The following is a 27,327-nucleotide window of genomic DNA, read 5'->3' on the forward strand; positions in this document are numbered from 1 at the left end:
CTATTTAAGCGCTGTCAGATCGCGAGCCCTGCCGTGTGTGGCGTACTACGGGCTCTGACGGACAATGTGGGTCCAGAGTGAGTGGCAGGGAGCAGCGCAGGACAGATGGGAGCGCACGCATGGACGCGCAGACACGGGGTAAGGCTCCACACAAGACGATGGTGAGACGAACACTTCAGTGTCTGGCAGCAGAATAAGGACAACAATTGACAATGAAGACAAAAGAAAATGTTGTACTGGAACATTTCAATATCACAAATAGTTGAAAAGAATTAACTACAATGGTACAAGATTAAAAAAAAGTGCTATGGAAATACAATTCACTTCCCACCTTTCCTACATGAAGATAGGTCTGTTATTTTGAGTTCAGGAGTACGACCTAACACACACTATCCGGACACAAAGCTAAAAAAAAACCCTGATCCTACTCCTCTGCAGCAAGTATCTCTTTGTACTGCACACACGGCAGGGCTCATCTTTGATTGATTCATAAAATTGTATTTCACTCTTTTTTCAGGTTGTGGTCCATGCTCGTGAAATAGTTTCATCTTGATTTAGACGTGCAAGAACAAAAAAAAAGTGGAAGTGGTAGGAGCAGTTTCCATGTGACAACTTCCCCTACAACAGAAGACAAGACAGACAATCGGATTTCCATGAGTAATTTGGTTGCACATATGAGACATGGAAACACAGAGGTATTCTCCTTAGAAAGAGGAAGTGTCCACTGTCCACGGAAAGGGAAGTCTGGTTGGTTTTACAGCTTCCCCCCTGAAATGGATCATGAATAACCCGATTGATGAGTTACAGTGGCATGCTGGGACCTCATTTCAGCCTGTGTGTTTTAAGCTTTGGACCGGCCCACATTCAGATCATCAGCACATGTTGACAAGCGCCACAGCCAGATGAAAGTTTAGCTCATCTGGAGGTTCGCCGAAACTGCGCGTGGGAAAAATAGGGCTGTTAGACATACCGGTAATCAGGGGCTGAGACTGCCACATCTCCAGCCGTCAGCCAACCATGTTAAACAAGTATCTTATTTATCCAGTTTTGAAATGTGTCGCTTATGTCTTTCTTTTTCTTAAACTGTCCTTTTCAGCTCCACCTGGCCTTTTCTTCACTGGCACTCTTGTGTGGAGAGCGGTCGCTATATCGAACTCAACCAACTTGAACTAGTGTGGACGGGTGTTCAACGTAAAATGTTGTCAAAGTAGGATTTCTTCTATTGTGTGAATTCAGCACCTCAGTAAATGAAAAATGCGTTCATAACTTCAATAATGTCTCTCAACTTCTGCTTACTGACAATGCTTGTTTCTCTCCCAATTACCAAGCACACCATTGATTGGCTAATAGAATCAAAAAGGCTGAGCAATGTAAACTACTGTGACTACTACTGTTATCCATGTACCCTCTTTCCCGCCGGGACAGGTGCCATACATTTCAGCACCACTTGCCCCTGATGTATGCGTTGTTATTGTTTTTTATCACATCACTCTTCCGGCAGCTAGCACCATAATAATATTTTCCACATGCAGAACAATAAAGGATAAGTGAGTGCCGCGCCTGCCAAAAGCTTCCCGGCACAGTCTTCTCAGCAGCTCCTGTGTTGTGGAGCCATAAGTCACTGTCATAACAACCGCGACGTGCACGGTGTCACTTAAATAAATGTGTAATTATGTGGAGGCTGTCAGGAGCAATTCAGTGTGATGCCCCGTGTCGAAAAAGAAGTGCAAGACCAGAAGATACAGCAAGTGAATTGAGGACAAAGAGAGACGAAAAATCCACAGCTGGAGTAAAAAAGTGTGCCATTTGTGTAGTTGTTTAACATTGCTGTTTACTACTCGTGTGATTCCCTGCTGCGGCATCTGGGCCAGATGTTCGCTCGGCCAATCCCTGCACATCTGGCAGTTGCATGGCCCGGAGCAAGAGGCATTTCTACTGGGCAAAAGAGGCACAAGATTAGCGGAGCTGCAAGGTGACAAGACAGTATTTAATTTTATACTCAGTCTCAGCACAATGTATGTTAAGAGAAGAGTTCACAGTGATCATGAGGTAAGCTATATTTAACAGGGGTCCACGGAGGCTTGTGATTGTTTAAAAAAACAGAATAACTATGATTAAATTATTCAGCATATCCTGAAGAAACTGCTCTCTTTTTAAGTTGCAATTCAAACTTCAAACTTTGAATCAATGACAAACATCAGGCCAAAAAAAAAAAACACTGCACTTTTACATGGCAGCAAAATTAGGAATATGCAGAAATTTGTTATCACAGTGAAGTGGATCGAGTGGAGGACGCTTCCCGTCTACTTGAGAAACTTCTTCTTAGCTCTTATGGTTAGAAAGAAAGAAACTACAAAAGCTGAGGATTTAAAGCAGAACTAAGTAACACATGCCCCTAGAGGCCATAAGCGCCACTGTTACGTTTTTTTTACTCATTAATTGTCCGTGAGAGTAAATACTAAGCTGACAGAGAAGACAAAGGGAGAGAGGGATATTGTACATCCAATTACACAATGGAGAAACATTTTTTTTCACTCAAACTTAGCTGTTTAAGTGGCGCTAGCCCGCAGTTAGCTTTGCCCGTTAGCCTGATAGCTTCTTATTTGTGATTCCATGGTTTTCTGGTCAAAGACACCAGCGGGAGATGAAAGACCCCCCAATCATCCCATTAACACTTGTATTGCGCCCAGAAGGACTATGAAAAGGATTTATCAAGGTAAACAAGTTACTTAGTACTGCTACGAAACTATGAAAAATTACTTCCTGGAGGGCCTGCAAACAGAAATGAGTAAATTCATCTTTGTGAATAACTCCATCTATGCTTTGGCAAGTGTACAGAAAGACATATTTGTCGTTTTAAAAAAGTTTATCAGACAAACCACTTTAGAGTCTGTTGCTTCAGTTGATGCATTTCTGCCTTTGCTGTATTTGCCAGAGCCCTTTGGTGCTGGACTGAATCAGACAAGTGGACATGTGTTATTGTACAGTCGATGTCATCACTAACTTTCTAAAACACTTTTATAGAGAATAAAGCAGCATATTCCAGCCAAGAGGTGCACGGAAGTATTTTTGAGAAAACTTTCCATACATTTTAAAATTTGCCGCATCTTCCCCTCTGGTTAAAACTATGCAACAAAATAAACCACATTATGCTGCCCACGTGTATATCAAGTTTGGCTTAAATGTCTTTAAAACACCCACTGTTTCTGATCCTGTAGCCCTCGAGCAAAGTGAGATCAAAACTACCTCCACCTCCACGGCACCGCTCCCAAATCTAAAGGTTCAACTTTCTATGAGGGGAAAAAGAAAAAAAAACATTATGCAATTTACACAGCTCAGGCAACATTATGATCATCATAATTATATCACAGATTAGATCACAGGAGCCCCATACTTCCTTCTCTGGGTAATTCTGACAGATACTGCTGATTCGACAATAACTGCAACTTGAGCGTCTGAATTACTTGCCAAGCTTAAAGTCACAATGCAGAATAGTTTATTTGTTGCAATTTCACAACAGCAGATAAACTGTCGTGAAACTCCGGAGGTTCAGCTTAGCACTGAAAATGCTTTATGCAGGGGTTTGCCAAAACAATCTACTAGGAGTATAGCAATAATGTGCTGGTGTAAGAGTCAAGTTTGCACCTAAAGATTGATTGTATTTCCAAGAAAACTTTTATAGACAATTGTTCAGCCCTCAGGAGTACAAATCAGTGAGGAGTCAATGTTGTTAGACGTTTGTTGTATCCATTAGTCCAAAACAGAGGAGGGTCGATTGGCTCACTTGAGACGGAACAAGCATTAACTGCATGTGAACTTGTGCCAGAGAAGTGAAAATCACATTTAAGTGTCTCCTGTGGGCTGTGGGAGCGGACTGCAGCAGACCACGAGGTGCAGTCATTGACCCGGCATGCGCAGTAAAGGGTCCAGTGGGCACAAGAGATGAGGACAGGAGAGGGAGTGACCCGGCCCGATTGATCTGTTGGGGTGGAGGAGCACAGTTTTCACAGTTAGCTGAGCCCTATCTATCCACAAACACTTCAAAGGCACACACATGAATGCCTCTGCAAAACACGTGTAATGCTCGGCCCAGCGTCGCCACTGCAGCGCTGCCTGTGCGTGTACTATACCGAGCAGAAAACCCCGTCTGTTATGTCACACTGAAGTTTCTCCTGTCACAAGAATTTCATGATTTTCCAGCAACAGTTCAGAAACTGTGTTAAAACAAGAACAAAACAAATCCTACGCCATTCTCATGACAGTTCTGGTTATTTTGTTTTAGGACAGCGTTTTCTTTTGAACTCAATTTGTCTAATATGAACATAAGTGCTTCTGGATTCTGGTTTGTTTTTCAAAATGACTTACAAGTAACATCTATACAGCACAAGTCAGGGATGTATCAATACAATATTAATATATAACACTATAATATATCAATATTTCCATAAATATCATATTGTGATACTGTGTACAAATATACTGTTCCTGTGACAGATGAGAGAGGTTTGTTTAAACAACATATTTTAATCTAGTTTTAGTCTTTTGACGAAAATGTAATTCAATTTTAGTCGAGATTTAGTCAAAAAAATATCTTCAATTTTAGTCTAGTTTTTGTCGACTAAAATTGCAAGTGTATTTAGTCGACTAAATTTAAGACAAATTTAGTCGACTTTGCATTTATAATATTCATTATAATCATATTTAATAAAGGTCCTCTGCTTCATGGAGCTGCTCCCCCAGAGCTGTTCCTTTGGCTGAGAATTACAGCCTTCTGTAAGTGTTATTGCACTGAAGCAGCGATCTCCATTACATGATATACACTATTTAAGCTTTGTCATTGTGTAGGCATTTTCTTTGGAATAATTGTGTGCAGTATGCACTAGTCTTAGAATAGGAGAATGACAAAAAGAGAAGCTATGGCAAACTAAAACGTGATTTAAACGCGGGACAAACCCATCTTAGGCCTACGCCGCATTGACTTTAAGAGGCCTGAACGTGAGAACAGCGCCTGCATCGATTCTCCTGCTTTCTAATGCTGTGATCGAAGAACAAAAGACAGGACAACGTGTAGAGAGGGAAGAGGCAGAGCAAGGACTGCAGGGAAACCAACCTGCACAGAGGACGCAAAAGAGGACACACAACAGGATAAAAAAGGATATCATAATGCAGAACTATAATGTCTTCTTTATACCACATTATTCACTGTTTGGAAATAGAGCACTGTATTCCACTTTAACAATTCAGTTAGGCTACAACTAATATCAGAGGCCTTATAAACGTTTGTGCCAGCCCGAATCCCTGTAAAAAATCAATAGGGATGTGGCACAAAGGGGAAAATAGGAGACAAAACTCAAATTACTGCACAGTACGAGGCGGATCATTTTGCTGTGATGGGGGACAGCGAAGCAAAAACTTGAACAAGCTAAATTCTCCAGAAAGAAGGTCACATCATGCAGTGGAACAGCTCACTCAGTGCATCGTCCGACTCTGGAGAGATTTGTGTAGTCTACTAACCTTCTTTACGGGGCTGTTCTGCACTCCACTTCACTGTAGCCCAGATTGATTTCCCACACATTCTTTAAATATGGATTCCCCCCTTTGTTTTATTCCCCTTCCTGTTTACCAGCAGCTTGTGCTTATCTCGTCTTTCCTAGTTAAATAGACACCTTTATGCGTCAGTGATTCGCTCTATATGCCGCATTTTTCTCTTTGGAGATAATTGACGAGAGGGTGTTGAAAAATAACACTGTAATGTATGTGCGTAATGGCCTGAGTTTTTCTGGAGGGCTTTCTGGCCGCACTCTCTCCCTCATTATCCGCTCCTGTCCCCCGTCTTCCTCATCCCGCTCTCATATATATTCCAATTAATGATCTTCCTCCTTTAGGCATCCGCTGTTGCCATAGGAACAGTGCTCTGTAGTCGATACCAGTCGTCGAGGCAACGGCGCGCTGCAGGGTGGGCGGCTGTTTGTGTGTTGTGTCTGTGCGCGCCTCTCATATTCCTGTCTGTCTATGTTTACTTCTCCTGCAGATATATGACGACTTATGTGGAGGACAAGCAGCAAGGATGGAATGAATGAGTGAACGAATTACATATTGAAGCCATTATGTTATGGGGTGCTAGCAAACGCTATTGTCCATTGTCCAACATCTGCAAAAACAAAATAAAAAGTAGAGAAAAGAGCCTTGGAACAACTGCCGAGTCACGACTGGTAAATACATGGTACACACTGTAGTGCCCAAAAGCTTTTATGTGAAAACTCCAATACTTTACATTTTAAAATCTCCATTTGTTCATTATTATGGAATCCAGATATCCCAAAAATCTCATGTTTTTGCCACAAAAAACAAAAAACAAATCAGTTGTTCCAGCTTTAGCATCGATTACAGCACACATTCCCAGTGGCGTTTCAGTCAGCTTCTGCAGTGTCAAAATATTTTGTTTTGCTTGAATTTTATTGATCAAGATCTTGTATTGGTGATGTGTGAGTGTGTGCAAGCCTTTTTCAGTCTTTTCCGCACATCCCAAAGAAGTTAAGATCTGGAGTCCTCACCAACTGCAGCAACCCCAGATCAGAACAGTTCATTCCAGGTGGTGACTTACTTTTTTTTTTTTTTTTTTTGTCAGGCAGTGTATTATTTGGCAACATCGATACAACACGCTTATACTCATACTCATCAATGTGGTCCCGATACCACCTGACATGGGGTGCTTATCCTCCCCACTGAGCAGAACAAAGAGCAACAAACAAGAATTCTTCAGTAGAAATACGACATTCCACACAGAACTGACTTTATTGCAAAACAACACTCCCTATATCAGAGTCTGTGCTGGATTTAACCAGTGCTAACGGTTGTCTTCATTGTACCTCAGGCAGCACCAGGTCTGCAGTGTTTACAAGACGAGCAGCTAATGTTGCTAACCAGCTGCTAATGGTGCTGGTGAGTCTAAAGCAGCTTTATGCTTAGGGACTTGCTGCTTCTGTTAAACTAGAGTTACAGCATGCCCATATTGAGTGAAATTTAGGCTACTTGCTAAGTTGCTATACGCAAACACATACAGGAAAATCCACACAGAGTTGTCGTAAGGCTAATGCAAAGAAAGGCCAATTAGTACTAGTAAGTAACCATCTCAAAACTATTGTTGCATAATGAATACAGCACAGGCATCGAGTAACTTTTGGACATGGGCTTTTCTATGATGGACAGTCACAGTGTGGACTTAACCATCTCCATTTAACATCTTTGTAAATTAATAACGTGAGGCCCAAGAACCAAATGATAAGCCTCGGAAAACAATGATCATGAAATTATTGTAAGAATAATAAAAATCATATTGAATGAAAAATAAATAAAATAAATGGCATGTGTCCAATTGTCTCAAAAGGGAAACCTGCTTTACTCAAGGAAATATAAATGAGTACAGTAAGTAACAACTAACCAATCTGCTGTGAAAGTCTGTCTATGAACAGCCTGTATATTTTAAAAAGTATGCGGAAGAAAATGCCTTGTACTCATATTGGTATTCAGAATAGGCAAGCATTGGTTTTAGAAAAAGTGGTATTGGTTCATCCCTATTTGGCAGTAATCTTAGGAATTAAGTGCTCCATCTAGTTTTTTAAGTTGAATTGTAATTAATGTTCTGTCTTATGACATCACAAATTCACGAATACGAATTTTACTGTGTAACTGTGCTCAGTCCGTAAGCAGTATTTCCAATTTCCTTTTTGTCTTCAGGCCCCTCTCTCTACTTCAGTAAAATATTTTTTAAGTAACGTTACTCTTGCTTGAGTCAACATTTTGGCACCTCTATCCACCTTTTTACACTCACCAATTTAACTCCAGATTATTCTCCAAAGAACTCTTTAAATATAATTACAGGTTAAATAGCCCAACCGCTGTCAGAGGTTTTTTATCAACGTGAGACTGAGATCAGTGCTGTGTGTTATGGAATGACGTAGTGCATTAATAGTGATCCTCGATTGGTGGGATTATTTCGCCGTCATGGCTCGTTTAGTGACCCATGTCCATTACTTTAAACATTATATCCAGGTGGACAGTCGGCTAAACATGAAAGCGCGTGCTTGAACGTCGAGGGGGTGAGGGGCGAGGGATGCGGCTCGTGGGGCTTCCCTGCTCACAGCTGGGGCAGACGTGACCGCGGCAGGATCAGATTAGAGCAGCTGCACGGGGAAAAGGGAGGCGAACGATAAAAGCAGGCCACGCCACTGGGTGCATATGAGGAAAAAAATAGGACATGAGCTTAAGGCTTGTCAACAATTATTTAGATGTAGCGCACTGAGATTTATTTATAGAAGGGTTGCTTGGATTGGATAGTTGTTTATGTATTACACATCTGGAAAGTGCTGACAGAAATTTAATCACTCACTAATATCGATAAGCAGCGAGATCCAACATCTTTTTATTTAGTTTTCATTGCTTTTCCCCAAATGCCAGCTTTAGTTCGGCACTTTATGAAAATCAAACGCATCTTCAAAACACTGTTTGCTTTTCGCCCTCACTTTGCAACAATACGCCTTGCAAATTCCGGCAGTTTCTCATCAAGCCAGACAGAGAATAAACGCTTCGGTTTGGGTGGCGGAGCGTCCGTGTCGGGCCATCTGCCAATCTGAGGGCTGAATGTACGCGGCACGTGTGAGGAATCATGCTGAGCTGTAAAATCTCCTGGGAAGCTATGGCACATCACCATTTCTTGACACAGCATCAAACACAGAACACAAACAAAACGGACAGAAAATGAACTTATGAACTTCATCGGCCTAGTCTAATAAAAACACAAATCAAATAATCAATCCACCATCAATTTTGGGTTGCAGTTTCTATCCTGTGTGCTAGGGCTGAGCAGTGTATTGCCAATACTTCTTAGGTGACACAATAACAACATCCCAAAACGCCACTATATATGGCAAAAGGTCAGTTTTAGTCAAGATCTTCCTATTAAGTTACATTTTCGCCTCACTGAACGGCATCATGTGAGCTACAGTCGAATAATGAAACAATGTATGGGATTTTGTGCTTTTAAATTGAAGATGTGGTTAAAAGCACATGTAAACAAAAGCACTGGGATTATCATGCTTAAGGGTTAAAGTGTCTAATACAAGGTCTTCAATGCTATTGTTAATCCGTAAATTATATGCAATACTCACACTTGTAAATCTGTTCTCGTGACAGGCCAACCAGACATGCACAATCATAGGTCAAGGTGAACTGAATAAAAAATATGCACAGCAAGCTGAGGAGGAGTGCACTCAGCGGCCTGTCTCTGATCCCTCCCTGTAGCTCATCCACACATGCGCGGCCTGCGGTAAATCACCCACGCTCTCCATCCGTCACGTGCGCTCTACTGCTCCACTTTCACTTCATTAGAGACCAGAGAAGCGCCCTGATGGGGCACCCTCCGAAACACACATACACACACATGCACAGATGAGACACCCGGAGCACTAGGGAAAGAGACAGAGGAAAATAATTAATTAAGTGTTAACATTTTAGTCTTGGAATATTTATCAATCTGAGAAAAGTCAGGTATGTTTTATTTAAGTACTGCACTTCGCAAGTGTTCAGATTTTCAGTGATGACAAATAGTCTTGTCTTTTCTAAATAAATATAGACTCTGCTAGAAACTTTTTTTTATTACACTTTATTTGTAAATTGGGAAATGCAAAGTAAGACAGAGATGTGAGATGTCAGTGATCAGAAAACTTTTCCGACATTCTTGTGGCATCTTCCCATGAAGTGTGACTGTTGATGAATTGCTTTGATATGTAATAGCGAGATATTGTTTAAAGATTGGGGGAGAAACATTCATTGAGGCTGGCGTACTATCCTGAATGTACAGTATGCAGTAGGGATGCAACAATTCTAGATATTATATCAGATTTTTCGATACGCCCTGTTTAAATTAAATGTGCAAAATATGTTTGATATGAATCGATGAAAGATTGCAGAAGTGCTTGCCGCCTTATGGCATATTCACATCAAATGCGGGTGATTGCTGTGTATTGTCTATATGAAGGCGCGCACACATGCAAGTAATTACCTGCCCGAGCTATTCAATGTGACATAGCGATGCAATTAGTGCATCAGATTCAGAGCGCCTCGATATACACAAGCGTTTGAGCGCGACATTACATGGAGAAGACGCAGAAGATCGTCTGTGTGAACTTGGAGAAACACAACCTCATTTCTCCGATATCCTAACGGCACAAGTAAATGGAAACACTGTGTGAAAAGAGAAGGAAAAATGCTTTATGACAGCGCAGCCTGCCGTTGTATGAAATGCCTTGAAGAGCCCAGGCATCCTGATCAGACGACTTAAACTACACTTCAATAAAGTTATGAACACAATAAAGAATGCACTGGATTACAAACAGGATTATACCACATGATGAGAATTCTAGAAAAGAAAAAAAGGAAAGAAAATTGTAAGCATCTCAAATAAACTAAACACTAAACCTACAGAACATATCTTGATACAACACAATAGATCGTGTAATTCTGCTCAAAGTTGTTTCTAAAATAAAACTTGTATTTCTTGTTCAGCATATCAATGTACTGAATCAAATTCGAAATCGTGACCTTAATATGGTGGTGCAGTGGTTAGCGCTCGTGCGTCACAGAAGGTCACAAGAAGGTCCAGGGTTCAATTCCCATCTGGACGGGGCCTTTCTGTGTGAAGTTTGCATGTTCTCCCCGTGTCTGCATAGGTTTCCTCCGGATACTCCGGTTTCCCCTACCACTAACAACAGGTACAATAGGCCAAGATGGATGAGAGTGTGTTTGAGAGTGGGAGTGTGGGACAACGGAGGCAAACATGCAGCACAACACATTACCAACCAGCCGATAAACAAATTTAAACAACAGCCTTCTCCATGTGTGTATTATATTCCCTGCGGGCCATGTTCTCGGGACGGCCTCCCAGGTTCCCGGTAATGGAGCTGGAAAGAACTGTGCCCAGCAGGAGCCAGCAACAAGCAATCAACGACAAAAAGTCTCGCTCCCTCGCGTGATTTATACCTGTGTGATGTCACCGGAAGGGAGCATGTTCTCACGCACAGTAGCGTGTTATTCTCATCACAACACTCGAGGTGGGGATTCCTGGGGGTTTAAAGGGTTTCAAGATGTCCCATTTTTAAACAACCGTGCAAAGTGAATACTGAAGATGAACGTGCAACAAACACCAATAATGTAATAAAATAAGTGGTGTATTGCGTAATGTAGGATGCAAGATTCATCATGGCTCCAAAAACTGTATCATGTTCAAAATCAAAACCAATACAGAATTCCAACCTTATCGCCAAGGACTATTGCTTACAGCTTTATAGCCCAACTATTATTCATTGTTGTATCTACTTCAGCAGCAGCTTTTAGCCCTTAGGAATTAGCATACTTTAATCTCACACGTTTTGTAAAGCTTGCTTCGTCAGTGCTGCTGGTGCCCTTGAACACTCGCGGCATGCTGAACAGCTCTGGGACATCAGTCTTGTGCTGACTGTGCTCTTTTGACCACTTTGATGGGGAATTTGTGCTAAACTCTCTCCACAGCCAAGACACATTAGTCACAACTTTAAACCAAGGAGGGTTTTTTGTTTATTTTTGTAAATGCCTCATTATTGTGTCCTTGAAGTAGGCATAAAGCTTTGCACGAAGTACAGGTTAGCAATTAAAAGTGTTGGTTAAGATCATATTCAACCAGAGGGTCTCTATGGCAACGGTGAGAGTGATTCATAGTGTGTGCCAGCGTGTGAAATAAACCTCACAGCTCGGTGCACTTCGGTTTCTAGGGTGAGCTTTTATTGCTGTGTCTGTGTACGACTATGGTTGTGTAGCATTGACACCCAATTAGGCGCTGTAGTTGTGGCACTTATCACACACACACGCCAGTTCCAGGAAATTTCATGGGACAGTCAGGAAAGATACGGGTCGGGCATTCGCTCTTCCTGGTAAAAAGATCCGCATGTTGCTGAAATTACACCTAATTGTGGTTTTGTTTTTTCGGAGGAAGCATTTTCAAAGCGGATTTTTGATTACAGAAAGTGCGCTCTGGGTACCTACCCCACTTTGCGCTCTACATTGCTCGCTCATTTTTATTTTTTTGTTCATTTTCACACCGGCACACGGCTCATTAGCCCTCTGTTCGTCCCTGTTCCTGCTCTGCCCCTATGCAGCTCCCCACTTTTTAACGCTTTATTATTGCAGCACATTTTTTGTGAGTGAAAATAGTAAAGATGCATGTTCCCATCCCGCTATGTTTGATAACTCCGATATTAAGATCTTCCATCTTGACCTGCTTGCTCTGTTTCTGTTTTGTAAGATGAAAGTGCTATTTGAGTTCATCTGCCATACTGCAGGGAAATAAACTGACTGGAATCGTGACTGCTGCCTACCATAGAGTAAGAGAGAGAGCAAATATAACTGCATTGCTGGGAGTAAGACCAAGGATGTTGGAGAAGTGTGGCTGTGCAGCAGGGTTTTAGCAGTAACAAAGACACAAGTATACAGTATTTAACAAAAGTACTTTAACCTAAGTCAACCTCGCACTAGTGAAAAACTACCTCTCATCATCATCATCATTTTTTTATTTGTTTGAGTGTGTGATCAAGACAACAACAACAACAAGCACTTTTATTGATTGAGTATGATGTCGGAAAAACACAAGGTATTCTGCAATATGCCAAAAAGCTTAAAACAACATTTGTTAAAACTAAATATGCACTGATTGAATTTGACATTGCAGTTTGGCAAGTCTTCTGCATTGTCATTTCTCTACCTTATCTGTTGCCTCCCTGCTTGTCATTGTTCCTCCATCTCATAATGCATTAGTACATCTCAATGCATTAATGAACCTTTTAAAAAAGATTTCATAATTTAATCTGAACATTGAATAGTGTCACTGTACGAGTGTACGTTGTTGGACAAGAAGAAAGAATCAAGGCCAAATAAAATGGCTGGTTCATTTTATTTGGACTTAAAAGAGGCTAAGGGCTGACAATGAGATGTCAAAATTTGCTTTTCCCCTGAATCAGCATTTGTCTTAGATTTGACAAAGCTGACAAAAGACAATAAAGTGGGAGAAAATTATGGGAGACAGAGAGTGACATGAAAGGATGATTTGAAGGTAATAATATACCGCAATGTCCATCTGCAGAGCCTGTATCGTGAGATCAGCTTCACTTCCTTTGAAGGGATTCAAATCCTCCCATCTGCGCCCCAAACACACTCCGTGATCCTTCTTTAATACTCCCTTCTGTCAGAGGAAAACACCGGGGCCATCCCTGCATTTGGCCGGATGTGTGCATGCGAGTCGCTGTCTGTCTGTGGCATCCCTGACTCACCCTGTGTGTGATGTCTTTGTTTACTTCCACAATCAAATTTAAGCTTCGGGCATTAAAACCTTCCTTAATGTGGGAGATTAGAAAAGAAATGCCATCTGTGTGAAAATAATTTTAGGATGTCACACTGTTTGACAGTAGTCATAAAAAGTGAAGACTGTACACAGTATTTTATATTTGGTATAATAGGCCACATGAAAAGGTAAAATATTACGTACACATTTATTTTCCAGAGCTGTTTGTCTATGAGCAACATATTTAGTATTTTGATTGATTGACACATGTTCATAACTGGGTTCATTGCGTATACTGTAAGCATTAACATAAAAAAAAATGCTACCCAGTGCACTGGATCATCTAAAAATTACCACAACCTTCCTAAGACTATAATTGACAGCAACGTGAAAGGCCAGAACATGACTTACTACGAACATGGCCTCTCCCTTTGCTTCCATTAGAAGAAATGGCTAAATGCACTGTGACATTTCTCTGCTTTCACGGCACCATTAATGTTTAAATGAAAGAAATGAACCCCATTCACAAACAAACTATTCATAAACGTTTCAAAAGCAACAAACACTGCATCACGAATAAGTGCAGGATTGAATAACTCACATACTCTCCTATCTTACTGTGTCAAGGTCAAGCATGGCTAACGGCCAAAACATTGTCATTGTCACATTGACACAGTGGTGGTTAGTGCTGCAGTCAGCTGAAGGGCACTCAATGATGGATAACTGATGTGCTGTGGACGAGCTCAAAATGTAAAGTGCCTCAAATACCCATTTCACAGCAGTCACAGTCATTTACAGATCAACTCCAAAAGCTGCAGAGAGTAGGTTCAACCTGCTCCCGTAGGAGCTCTGAAGGTGGAGCAAGTCTGTGCAGCGTGTGAAAATCACCTTGACAGAACTGATATTTGAAAAGCCCAACGTGATGCAGGTAACTTCAACTAAAATATCATAAGAAAACCATTGAAATGATACGAGCCACAAAATAACACATTCAGGTAAGCTAATAGCTGCATCAGCTGCATGTTTTTGATGCTGTATTTTCCATTTTCGGCCAAATTAGCGCGGGGAAATTATTGACGTTACGTTTTAGTATGGTCTTGGCTCAATAGGACAAAATTAGGGATAAGCAAGCACTAAAATAGTGCTACTTCAGGTGCCAAGTAGGAATGAGCGAAGTGAGTGAAGCTGTGTTGGGCCAGAGAAAAGTTCTGTACATCTGAATCTTTAAGAAACATTTGTGGCCTGCTATATAACACTAATTAGTACATTTGCAGAGAGGAAACTGGACAATACCTCATTGAGAGTTTGATGAATGAAAGTGGCAGTTTGCTGGGAAACGCTCCAGGGCGACTTCTCCTCCACCATGAGAGCGTCCAGTGTGGCCTTCTCCAGCACCACATCGAAGGAGGCATCAGGGAAGGAGAGCTGGCGCACGTCCATCTGCTGCCAGGTCATCCCGGGACAGTCCTTGTACCTGGAGCTCATGGCACTGATGCACACCGACGAGTAATCAATGTTGGTGATGGAGTGATATCCTGCACTGTACATGTCACCACTCAGGCTGCTGTTTCCACATCCTGCAGATGCCGAATAAACCACAACACGAGGGATTAGTATCTTAAGTCTGGGTGCTTTCAGGAACATTGTCAAAGCTCAAATGTCAAAATATGGACATGATGACTTTGATCTCCCAAATTGAATCTAAATTGATACAGAAGCACTCGTAGGTAGCACAACAACTTGATGACTCAAATAATATACTCAAGCATGAGCAAGCTGCAGCGTGATCAATAGAGCATCAACATGTGACTGATCTGATGCTCCCACAGCGATCATATTGTTGACCACCTCCCATGCTTTACACCAAGTTAATACCTGTGGAGAATTGGCCTAATTGATTAATTGTTTTTTTATTCCAGCGGGTGTCAGAGCAGACCAGCATCCCACCAACTCAAAAACATATTATCCATTGAAATTGCATGGGATATATGCCTGGGAAGTGTAATAAGAGGGGCTGTGATTTCCTGCACTGACACCTTTGCTGCAAACGTGTGGCTGCCGCTTGTTATCACCTTACTGTTCTCACTAATTACCAACTCCCCAAAGCTGGAAACATGTACGAGTGTGGAAGACTCATGCAGTTAGCAGCCTCACACGCTAAACAACACTTTGCTACTATTTTGAAATGCTCATGTGTTCATGTCATTTATGCAAAAAGTCCTATACGGTCTGTGCTCGTAGTGGAGTTTCTTTTGCACCTTTAGATTTACACATGCAACGGTGCAAAGATACAAGTATTTTGAATAAAACTAATCACACAGCAGGGGAAACCGGCATTTGCATCTCTAAAAATCATGCCATTAGTAAAATTGTTTGTTTTGCATTTCCCTGATTGAGCTCACAGTCTCTCTCCAGCGCTGCCCCCCTGAACTCCAGCCGAGTCTGACATTGTTTCCGAAGGGCTCTCCCCGCTGACACAGCTCTGAGCATGTGCGCGGATTTTCCGTGCCGGAAAGGAACAGCACATTCCTCGGGGTTGTCACCACAATTTTAGTTGCCAGGCTGTCACCAAGGACATAACTTCAATATTGGCTCAGTGATATCAGCTGGCGCCCCCCGAGACCCCTGACCTTTGTGCACAGATATACTCATCGCACACCTGCACACTCAGAGGTACAGTGCATGCCCAGAAAATCAGAAAAAGGTGGTTTTACACGTAGGTCAGTTTAGATTTGGTCATACTTTGAGTGCCCAACAGTTCTTGTGGTGGCATGTGTGTGAAATTTGATGTCTATCCTCACATAACTATAATTGTAGCAGACAAAGATCTGTGTGGATGGTTGCTCCATTAGCGTCAATTGCAGAAAACAAACTAAACCTGCGTGCGAAGTCTGTTGTCAGGCAGCTGAAGCCTTCTCTCGCTGCATCTTAACCAGATTATCTCGTGGAGCGGTGGAGACAGAGCCTAAAGTTAGAGGTGTCACATCACTTCTTCTGCTAACTCTGTGTGAGTGTGTGCATACTACATGTGTGATGGAAAATCTAAGCCCTGACTTAATAAGCGCCATAGGACTCATAACAAATCCTCAAAAACAAACTTCTTTAATCCATCGGAGACTTATGTAAACAGTGTTTGTCTTTTTATAATCTGTTTCATCAAAGCAACGGCCAGCTGTCAGTGGCTAAAAGGAACACTGGCCCCACATGATGTTTTAGCTTATTTCAGAAACTTGAGTCTAACATGATACTAGCACGGTATGCAACACTAAAAGCTCTATACCTGTCTAGTTTTTTATTTACACACAATGAAAAAGTTTATATAAGCATGTTTTTTTAAAAATTACTATTTATATTCTTCTCCCCCCTTTAAAGTATTATTCATTGTACCACAGGATTCCCCTATTTACTATTACTTGTCTGCCTGTTCTTTGATTGCACATTTTCCTGACTATTTGCACCCCTTCTTGAGAGCTGATGTAAACAAGTGAATTTCTCCATTGTGAGATCAATAAAGTTCAGTCTTATGTTTTACAACTTTCAGCAGCTAGTTCACAAGTATTATTTTCCCCGCAACTAGAAAAAAAAATCAACAATTGGGCCTTTAACGTGGTATTGTTTTAAGAATAAAAATGTTTTCTGTCACCTTTTTCTTCTTGCAAAGTACAAGGCACTACATAAAAGTTAATGCTCTTAAGTATCATAGGAAAATTTGTCCTAAACATGGCATTTTGTCGTTTCAGAATGTGTAATGGTAAATACACCATCAGATATTTTGCAATCCCGTCTGCTAGCAGCCATGGGAAGTGTGACCTTTGCACTATCAAATGCCCTCAGTCACATAAACAGCCCTCATGCACTCCTTCTATGGTCAGCACAGGAGGGGTGCTGGGTGGGGAACCCCTGCCAGAGCGCCACTGGGCTGAAATATCAAAGCTGCTATCTGTGATCCCGGCCAAGCTCAGCAGTGGAAACTCCATGATGTCAGAAGCATGCGGGACATTCACTTGCATCGCAGATGGGTTTAGACACATTAAGGAAGCGTACGGAGGCCCGGCCTGACGAAAGGTGATGTCCACATGCGACAACAAACAGCCCACCGCCCCCGCTGGCTCTGGGCTAACCCGGGGTAAAGTGATGCCGTCTCAAAATTCAACTCCAACTTAAGTGTCAACACGTACAAGATGCATTAGGTGTATTCTGTAAAGTGACCATATGAGCGAGAGCCGCGAGGTATTACAAAACATACTATACGCAAAAGATGTAGGTTGAATATGATAAAGACTACTTTGGATGGTTTAAAAGTAAATTAAGGCAAGAGATATGCCATACTTGCTTTTTCACTTTCTAATCAATTCCACTCGATACCAATCGAATCACAGAAAGGAATGTTCACTTATGTGATAAATATAGCTTAAATATGCTCATGAAGCATCAGAACATGGAAGAGTGCACATAACTAGAAATCGACCTATAGGTTTTTCTAAGGCCGATACAGATTTTTGAGGTGTTTTATTGGCCGATGCCAAAATGCTCGGGCAATATTTTCCAACGATTGTTTTGGCCGATTTTTTTCAAATGTCTGGTCTATAAACCTGTAAAAACATAAATGCTTGGCCACTCCAGCAGTGGATTTCATTGCATTACTATAGGTGATTCAATCATAGTTTCTGTACCAGCTTGGATTAGCTGCCGTTGGCATTAGCATACTGCCGTTAGCATTAGCATACTGTTGCTACTTTGCGCGGCGATCCAACTACAGTACAGTACAATTGCAGGTGTTAAAACTGACTCAGCAAGTGCGTTTCTCCATTCTTGCTTCAAAACGACACGCAGCATGCCCATATTGACAGGTTTAGTGACACTTGTGTTTAACAAACTTGTACCTAACCAATTTTCATTGCGATGTTTCTCTGTTCCCCTCAGCACCAAGAAGTTGTGGGAGGACTTGTTTAAAAGACCTGACTTCTTTCCACTGCAAAAAATGGGAAGTCTCCATCACTTTCAGTCCTGGAGATATAGGCTTTTATCGGCGCTAGATCGGCCAATATTGTAAAATCCCCAAATATCGATATATCGGCTGGCTGATATATCGGACCACCTCCTCACATAACGCATCTTTCTTTTTGGGTAGAAATTTAACATGTTTTGCTCTTACTACTAAATAATATTGATTCTTTCACATGGTATCAATTCGGAAGTCTGTGTAACTGGTATTGAAATAAATAAATAATAAATTCACACATCTTTAGTTAAAGGAATAGGCCACCGTTTTTACATACTGAGATATGCTCTTACCTCACTTTAGCCAAGTTAATATATCCCCGTCTGGTCTTTGTCCGTGTGCTCTGTCACGCAAACGGAGCACATACGCAGCCTCTCCCACATGTCACATAGCTCCAAAAAAGCTCACGATAGAAGCTACCAAGCTCTTCCACGTGTTCCCTATTTAAATAAAGTTACGTGAAGTGTTTTCATGCGAAGTATATTTACACAGAAATGTAACATGGCGATTTTATAAGCCAATAAAAAGGGGGACTATATTGTGAGGCGTAATGATACGAGGAGTAAAACGTCCGCGCAGTAACTCCTAAAGGTTATTGACGGAAGTGAGCGGGGGAAGTCTTTAGGAGTTACTGCGCGGACGCTGTGCTCCTCGTATCATTACGCCTCACAATATAGTCCCCCTTTTTATTTGCTTATAAAATCGCCATGTTACATTTCTGTGTAAATATACTTCGCATGAAAACACTTCACGTAACTTTATTTAAATAGGGAACACGTGGAAGAGCTTGGTAGCTTCTATCGTGAGCTTTTTTGGAGCTATGTGACATGTGGGAGAGGCTGCGTATGTGCTCCGTTTGCCTGGCAGAGCGCACGGACAAAGACCAGACAGGGATATATTAACTTGGCTAAAGTGAGGTAAGAGCATATCTCAGTATGTAAAAACGGTGGCCTATTCCTTTAAGGCTGTTGTGACCATGGTCAAAGTACTATTTTATGAGAATAGGGTTGGGGTCATAAGCCTGCGTATAATGTTAGTCCTTAGTCTTGAAAGAGGTTGCTATTAAAAGGGAAAACTTATATTATAGTAATTTTATTTACGTTTAGAACAGGTTAGAGAGAACCTGGATTTAATTGTGATAATGCACCCGACAATATAGAAGATTCTGTTAATTATAGATATTGCGGCCCATGTGGCTGAATGAAGCCTGATGGTTGTCACGTGAGGTCACCACTGACCGGCACGTGGGTTTGTGAACGCATACCATGACAGTAATGACTTTGGATAGTTTCACACCGGGCCTTGTTTTAACCAATTAGATCTCGCCTCTTTGGTCGCGTCCAACACATCAGATTAATTAAGCGTCATAATTGTGGAGACAGGCGTTCTATGACATTTAAGCTCACAGACAAAAAACATGACTCACACAAACTGAGTGCAGACGTCTAACTTTATCTACTGTAAATGGAAGGACTAAGCCATGGTGAAAGGGAATAAAATCAGCTAACACGGACAATATAACACATGACAGGTAATTGCAGTCATTTAAAGTCCAGTTTGACATTTTCATACGACTATTTTAACCAGGAAAGTTCCACTGAGATTCAAAATTCCTACCCCATATGTTTTAAGTGGTAGGGAATCCTTTGCAGGCAAGGATAGAATGACGCAAACCCTGAACAGAAACCTAATCTGGAACTTCCATGGGGTAAACCAACCTCTGTACCACCCAACCAAGTCCCTACGCCTACAAATGATGTCAGTCACAGTAATTTAAGTGAGCTTTCAAATTAATCTCGGGCAGCACATTGTATATTTTTATTTCCAAATTTGTTTTATAACAAACAAGCAAAATTAAATAAAAGATAGATTATTGAGAATTATAAACTGGGGACCACAAAATATGCCCATACTAATACAAGGTTTATACAGGCCACAGCAAGTCAAGTTTAATGCTTTTTAGTGCGATTTTAATGCCCAACTACTTTATTTTTGATGCCACAAACACAAAAAATCTGTAAATATACATAACTATGGATTCAACAAAAAAAAAAAAAAAAATCCAAGAAATGCTACGTTATATCAACTACAAGTTTACATTGTAGTTGATATAAAGTTGATCAATTATCTCACAACTATAAATCATCACAAGTTTTAACTCAGTTAACCTCCTTTAGACAATTCAGCTCATAAGGATTGTTAAGCTGACATAACTGCTTTATACAGCTGTCTGAAGTGAAAAACATCGGTTTTATCAACTATCTGCAGCAATTGACCACATTTATCATTAATAATGCATGGACCTCTATCATGCAAATATTTTATATCCTAACATTTATATAATATTGACTGTTTTCAATTGACTCAAATCATCTTTAAATGGTAAATGGTCACATTTATACAGCCCTTTCCACATATATTTGGGCCTCAAAGTGCTTTACATCAATGAACCCCTCATCGATTCAGACACCACTGTCAGACACTGGAGGCGACGAGGTGTGCACCTGCAGGATTCGAACCATTCACAAGACGACCTGCTCTACAATCTGCGCCACTTCACTGTGAGTAGTTGTCTATACTTTTTTAATTAGTTCATCCCCAGTTGTTTAAATCAAGTTCAGTACAGTCTCTACTTTCATTGTCAGTTCTGATTCAACTTAAAGGGGCCAGATGCAAGTTGTCATTTTTATACTCACTACTGCCACCTCTGGTCATACATGTAACTGCGCCTTCTACATTAAGCTCGTGCATGACGGCAATTCGGACCCGAAGTAACACGTTATTCAGTGACAGTGCAGGATTTTAGAGGCAGTTGTGGTGAATAGGTCTGGGCTCATTTTACACCTTAGGACATGGCTGGAACATGTAGGGGGAAAATACACAAAGACATTTTTAAACTCTGTATAGTCCCTTTAAGATTTCTTGGCGGCCCTTGTAAGTTTTTTTGTTGTCATTGAAACAATAGTTAACATTTTACAGTGTACACAGGACACTACAAGGGGAACATCAACATTGCAAAGAGCTGACCCAATCCAGCTTCCTCCGCTGCTCCTGTGTCACCTGTCGGGAGATCTGTCAGAAACATTCATCGCTAAACTGTTCGCTATACTATTATTAAATTTAATCCACAGTTTTGTTTCCTTTGATAAGTATCTTTCTTCAGATAGAGAAATGATGCTTATTTATGCTGTTTTTCAGACATTGGTTTCAGATGCTCCACAGAAGTTGCATCATCTGTGCAGTGATCAGATGAAATTCACTCAAAATCTTTTGTTTCTGGCGAGATGTACCGCTCCTCAAGTCTCCTCCTGCGTTATGTAACCAGAGAGAGACATAATTAGTATTTGTCTAATTAAGCCTGTATCTGTGTGGCCGTTTGATGCGGTGAGAGTGAATGCTGGTGGTCCTTTTGAATGAGCAGATTCTACATTAACAGTGCCAGAAGAAATAACGAGAATGTATACAGGAAACAGCCAGCTACAGCTAAATACTGACATGTTATTTCTTCAAAACAGTAAGTAATGCATTTTGTCATCCACCCTATATACTGTAAAAGTCTTTAGAGAGGAAAAAAGAGCCCATATAATAATTATGAACTAAACACAGATGTTTTGTTGGTGTTTTCATGAGTGTCATCTTCTTTGTCAGATAGTGATGCTATCAAAAATACATTTTTATCCAAATCTGATGAAAAGGTGAAAATTGGGCTTCGGGTCATTAATCAGACAATTAACATTACATCATTAATTGATTTCCTGGGGTAAAAAAGCACAATGCTACAACAGAGCTACAAAGCTGTTCCATTAGCATTTTTGGCTTTACAACGTTGGCCTGGTACTAAAACCTCTTCTCAATCATTACGAATCCATCCAAATAAATGCTGCCGCCTTAAAAAATACATCACCCCAAATTTGCATATATGACAGTATCTCCATGGCTCGCCGTAGGCTGGAGGCCAGGCCTGTTTGCTTACACAGTTGTGTTAACAGCTGTGCCTGTCAACAGCTTCCCCCCCTCACGCTCCCCTTGAAATTCATTAAAGCAGTGCTGAGTCATTTGCAGAGGTACCAATATTTATTTTTCCATGGTGCTGTTGGAGCACAAAATGTGTGCTTCAGGGAGTCTGTGTGATGTGCGATCTTGGCAGCCCTCGTGAGAACCAGTTTGGATTGAGATTAGCACAAGTTACATTTAGCTGTCATCTTTGGACAGAGCTTAAAGGAGCATGAGGGACATGGCCGGGCTTTGGAAGCTTTCACAGCTTTATGTGTTGGTTCAAAGGCTTTTGGGGTCTGAGGAAGTAGTATCTAAAATCTATATTTGTACTGCATACAATGGCCAAATGGTTTAAGGTGACGTATGTATAAAGCTCTCTTTCCGTGATGGGCTTTTCTCAGGCTGATGCCAATTTATGTGGATTTTGATAGGAAGATGTCGATATGCACCGCCGATATTTAAATGTATCGTCTATAATCCTGTGTATGATGTCAGTGTTGCCTGTGACAGCAGGGGGTGCTTTATTAGAGGCATAGGGCTGATTTATTTAGGACATGTTCTTCATTCATGTCAAAAATATACATAAGAGGAAACTCATTTGAAAGACACAAATCAGCAGACCCCAAAACCGAAAAGTCTCTATCTCTTATGGTTCCAAAATTATAAGCTAAAGTCTGCAACATAAAATAATAAAATAGGTGTACAAACAGATTTTCACCGCAATGTTTCTCAACTCCCCTGAGGCTTAGGGAGTTGAGGCTCATTTTCAGGCTGAGACTGAGCTCTTATCAATGCAAAAAAAAAAAACGGAAGTCTCTATCACTTTCGGTTCCGTAGATATCGGCCTTTCAGTGGCATGATATCACAATATATATTGTCCATCCATTTTCTTCCGCTTTATCTGGGGCCCAGTTGCGGAGGCAGCAGTCTCTCTCAGCAGAGATGCCCAGACTTCCCGATCCACGCACACCTCCTCCAGCTGTTCTGGGGGGACCCCAAGGCGACACCAGACCAGCTCGGAGACATAGTTCCTCCAGCGTGTCCCAATAGGACATGAACATCTCCCGAAGGAGGCGACCAGGAGGCATCCGGAACAGATGCCCTAGCCACCTCAGCTGGCTCCTTTCGATGTGAAGGAGCAGCAACTCTACTCCAAGCTCCTCCCTGTTAACTGAGCTCCTCACCCAATCTCAAAGGGTGCGTCCAGCTACCCTGCGCAGGAAACTCATTTCGACCGCTTGTATCCGCGATCTTGTCTTGGGTAATGACCGAAAGGATAAGATTGCGGAACCGAAAATATCCATATATCGGCCCAATATATCAGCTGGCCGATATATTGGTCGACCTCTACTAGAGCTACAACTATACCTGGGTTGCTTTTTTTGGCTACATTAAGGACATGGAGGACACTTGATAAAATCTCCAGAATTCACTTGACTGGAGGCAGGCAGGGGTGTAGCACAAACCATTGTAGTGGTAATATCATTTTAAGAAAAGAGCAGGCTTTTTGAAGACACCACAGCGACAATTTTTTTTTTACACATACATCTTATCTTATCTTATCTTATCTTATCTTATTCCATTCCATTGTGTGTGAATTCAATTTGTCAGTAGTTGTAGAGTTCAATTTAGGCCCTGCTAGTGCTAATGCTAACACATTTCATCTTTGTAATGTGATGGTAATAATGTGCAATAGTGATAAGGAATGCCAAGCCATAAAAGCAGAGACAGTAGTTTAAGCCACTGAGGGGGCACTTAGGACTGGATACTGGATGTTAGTAGATTATATGGCAGAAATGGGGAGATGCAGTGAGAGGAAGGTAATGATTCAGAGCAGTGAGTGTAAGTGACTCACACAGTCTCATCTGTAAAGCGACATGTTCACCTGAAGACACTTACGTCATATTGAGGTGTGAATTCAGAACAAGCTTTGATATAAAACTAGACGTTCATGTAAGAGATGGCTATACAATTGATGGATGAGTACGTGAGACGTGACATTTTTTACCCCAGGTTGGGAACCACTGTATTAGGGTATGTAGTAAACTCCTATCTCCTTTAGTACGTCCACATAACCAATAATCATACTTGAATTATGCATTATTTTTTGGCATTATTATTGTCCACACAAGTTACACAATTCAACAGCACACCTAGTAGTACATTTGACCAATTACTCTTTGCTACTTCTGCCAAAGATCAAGGCAATTTAAAAAAAAATCATGAAAATACATTAGACGAGGTGGTAAAGTATCAGTACCTTTGCAAAGGAGTATCTAGTTTTTAGCATCAATTTATTTCCCGGTATCTTCCTACAATTCAACATACGCTTGATGACTGACATTTTAGATGCATTTTCGTTTTGTTCTGAACATGCTGGATACAAATTGCAAACATTTGGGTCAACATAGTTAAATATAGGGTTAGGGGTCAAGTCATTTTCTTTGTAATTTCATCTTGTCTTATAATTCTCCTTGTTGAACTCCCCCAAAGTTGCATTCTACTCAAGTAGTAGCTCTCCAATGTTTTTGTTGTGAAAAAGTAGTTTGCCGTGTAAAAAAGGTTTGGAGACCCCTGCCCTGCACTACACCATCCGAGTCTTACCGGGTCAAAAAAGGACAAATCTTAATCCAATCCAATCCACTGGACTGAACAAGGCCAAGAATCCGACTCTCAACAATCTGCTAAATGTCTCTCTTCACACTGTACTGTTCAAACAAATGCCAGCGAGTCGCCCACAAAATCTCTGGAAAACAGAAACACAGACCCAAAACAAGGAGAGCACGCTGGGAAGTTTGCCTGTGGAAGTTGCTGGTCTACGGTATATGCAAAACCCTGTGATGCCTGACCTTGAGGTGATTATGCTCTATATGGATCGGGTTTTACAGATGAGTGCCGGCACAGCGGGCTTAATGGCTGACCAAGCACATCGATCAGCACAGGAGGAAATAGCATGTGTTTGCGCAGTGTCACTGTGTCATCGGTGTCTGATCAGAGGTGAGTAACTCCTCAGAATGACGTTCCCCTCGGACGCTACAACCATAACCATCCATTACTGTCCGTCTGCGGTCATCCTGCCCCGAGCCCCATGAGACATTACAGGTGAGATGGATAGGAAAAAGATTCATACGAGCCATTGATTGCATATGCTGGAAATATGTAGGCTGTGATAAAATGGTTGCTGTTTTTTGCAGGATGGGTGACATGTCAAAATAGATAGAGTGATCAGAATTTTACTCAGAATGTTTTTGGCTGATGGCAATAAAAGAAAAAAGGGGCATTTAAAAACAAAAATGAATATGACTTTATAATAATCTGGTATTGACCTAAAACTATAATTGCACAATTGGCTTAACCTAGGTACTCCTGACCCTTAAACTAGAGCTTAAAATCTGGCAAAGTGTCCCTGGTGCTGCGGCACTATACGTTTGCACACTGCCCCTAACAGGCTGCCCTATTCAAAGATGGGTCAAATGCAGGAGATATACTTACAAGATTAATACACTTAAAACTGTGACAAAACCCTTATGAGCCATATTGTTTTCATCATGTCCAAAACAGCATTTGGGAGAAGAATGTGATATAAAATGCTGGTACAGGTTACTTACAGAGGTGGGTAGAATAGCTAAAATATTTACTTTACATTATTTTGAAAAAAGTGCATGGGGAAAATGCTAGTTTAGCATAAAAGCGTGATTTACGATCAAGTAGTGCCATAAATGATGAGAAACAAAGCATGAAATTATGCAAAAATCCTAGCATTTCCAAAAGAAGAAGAAAAAAATATTGAAAAATAATTATTCAGAACATTTTTTCTGTCATCAGTCAACATGCAGCTTTTGCCACTTTTGACCCCCATTTATTACGTTTTGAAAAAATAAATAAAAGCTAAACTGCAAAATGCCAACCAAAATGAAAACAAAATAGCTTTAAGCACTCGGCCAACTCAGGGCCAATAAAATGTGTCTGAAGAGTTCTTGGCAGCAGAGTCTTTGATCCAAAAGAGCAAAACATTAGCTTTTGATTTACTCACTGTGGGACGAGTACTATTTTTTTTTCAAGAGTACAGATACTTCATTATAATATTAGTAGAAGTAGAAGTAAAAAGTACCATATGGTAAAACTACTCTAAAAAGTACAATTACGTCAAAAAGTTACTCAACATGTACTTGAGTAAATGTAATGGAGCGCTACTCGCCTCTGGTTACTTATATGCAGACTTTGCAATTGACCAACCATTCGAACTGGGATTTTAATTAAATGTCCATTAATTATGCAGCCGATCACAAGTATATCTAATGGTCACTTTATTCAAAGAAAAAAAAAATCCCCAAACCATCTTGATTTTGTGAAGTGTCTGTGAGCCACTCGTGAGCAGCTGGTAGCAGTGAGGTTGTTATTGAAGAGTGAGTCAGACCTCGACAAGCCTTAATCCAGCTCCGCTCTCAGATCACTGTGAGACACTGATTCATCCGGTGTCTACCTCAGATCAGCAACACAGACTGCAAAATAAGTTATAAAGAAGTAAAAAAGATCGAATCGCCAATTTAAATTTAAAATGCGTTTCTCAAATAAAGTTTACTTATTTCAAGAAAATTTGACTTATTTATGGATTACTTTTTGCCATGTTCTTTTGTGATCGCTACACTTTGCTTCAGGCTCGTAAGGCACAACAATGGAAAGCTTCAAGCAGTAGAATGCATGATGTATTTCAAGATGAAGTGGGTTATTTGTTTTCGTGGTTCCAAACTGCTAAATTTACTTTGTTTACAAGTTTTCACATAAAACTGTTGCTTTTTTGTAAAAAAAATTCCCATGCAAGATATTAAGAACCTGCTCTCATTTACACTAAATCGTTGTATTTTGACTGCTTTATTGTCCATCCATTCTTCTTCATTCTTCTTGCACTTTATCCGGGGCCGGGTCGCGGGGGCAGCAGTCTCAGCAGAGATGCCCAGACTTC

General features: G+C 40.9%; 2 protein-coding genes across 3 annotated transcripts in view; one reads left to right on the top strand and one right to left on the bottom strand.

Moving 5' to 3' along the window:
• The window catches only part of capn10 (calpain 10), a 162,671-nt gene that overhangs the window by 68,532 nt on the left and 66,812 nt on the right, over positions 1-27,327 (top strand). The gene's annotated exons all lie outside the window — the stretch shown is intronic.
• Positions 1-27,327, bottom strand: part of ece2a (endothelin converting enzyme 2a) — a gene marked incomplete at its 5' end in the record, with an annotated part of 61,577 nt that overhangs the window by 17,351 nt on the left and 16,899 nt on the right. Inside the window, one exon of the mRNA XM_079570023.1 lies at positions 14,660-14,943. Within this exon, the coding sequence (XP_079426149.1) occupies positions 14,660-14,943 (284 nt within the window). The remainder of the gene's footprint in view (positions 1-14,659; positions 14,944-27,327) is intronic.

The sequence above is a fragment of the Gobius niger genome (assembly GCF_951799975.1).
Source record: "Gobius niger genome assembly, chromosome: 13".
Lineage (NCBI taxonomy): Eukaryota > Metazoa > Chordata > Actinopteri > Gobiiformes > Gobiidae > Gobius > Gobius niger.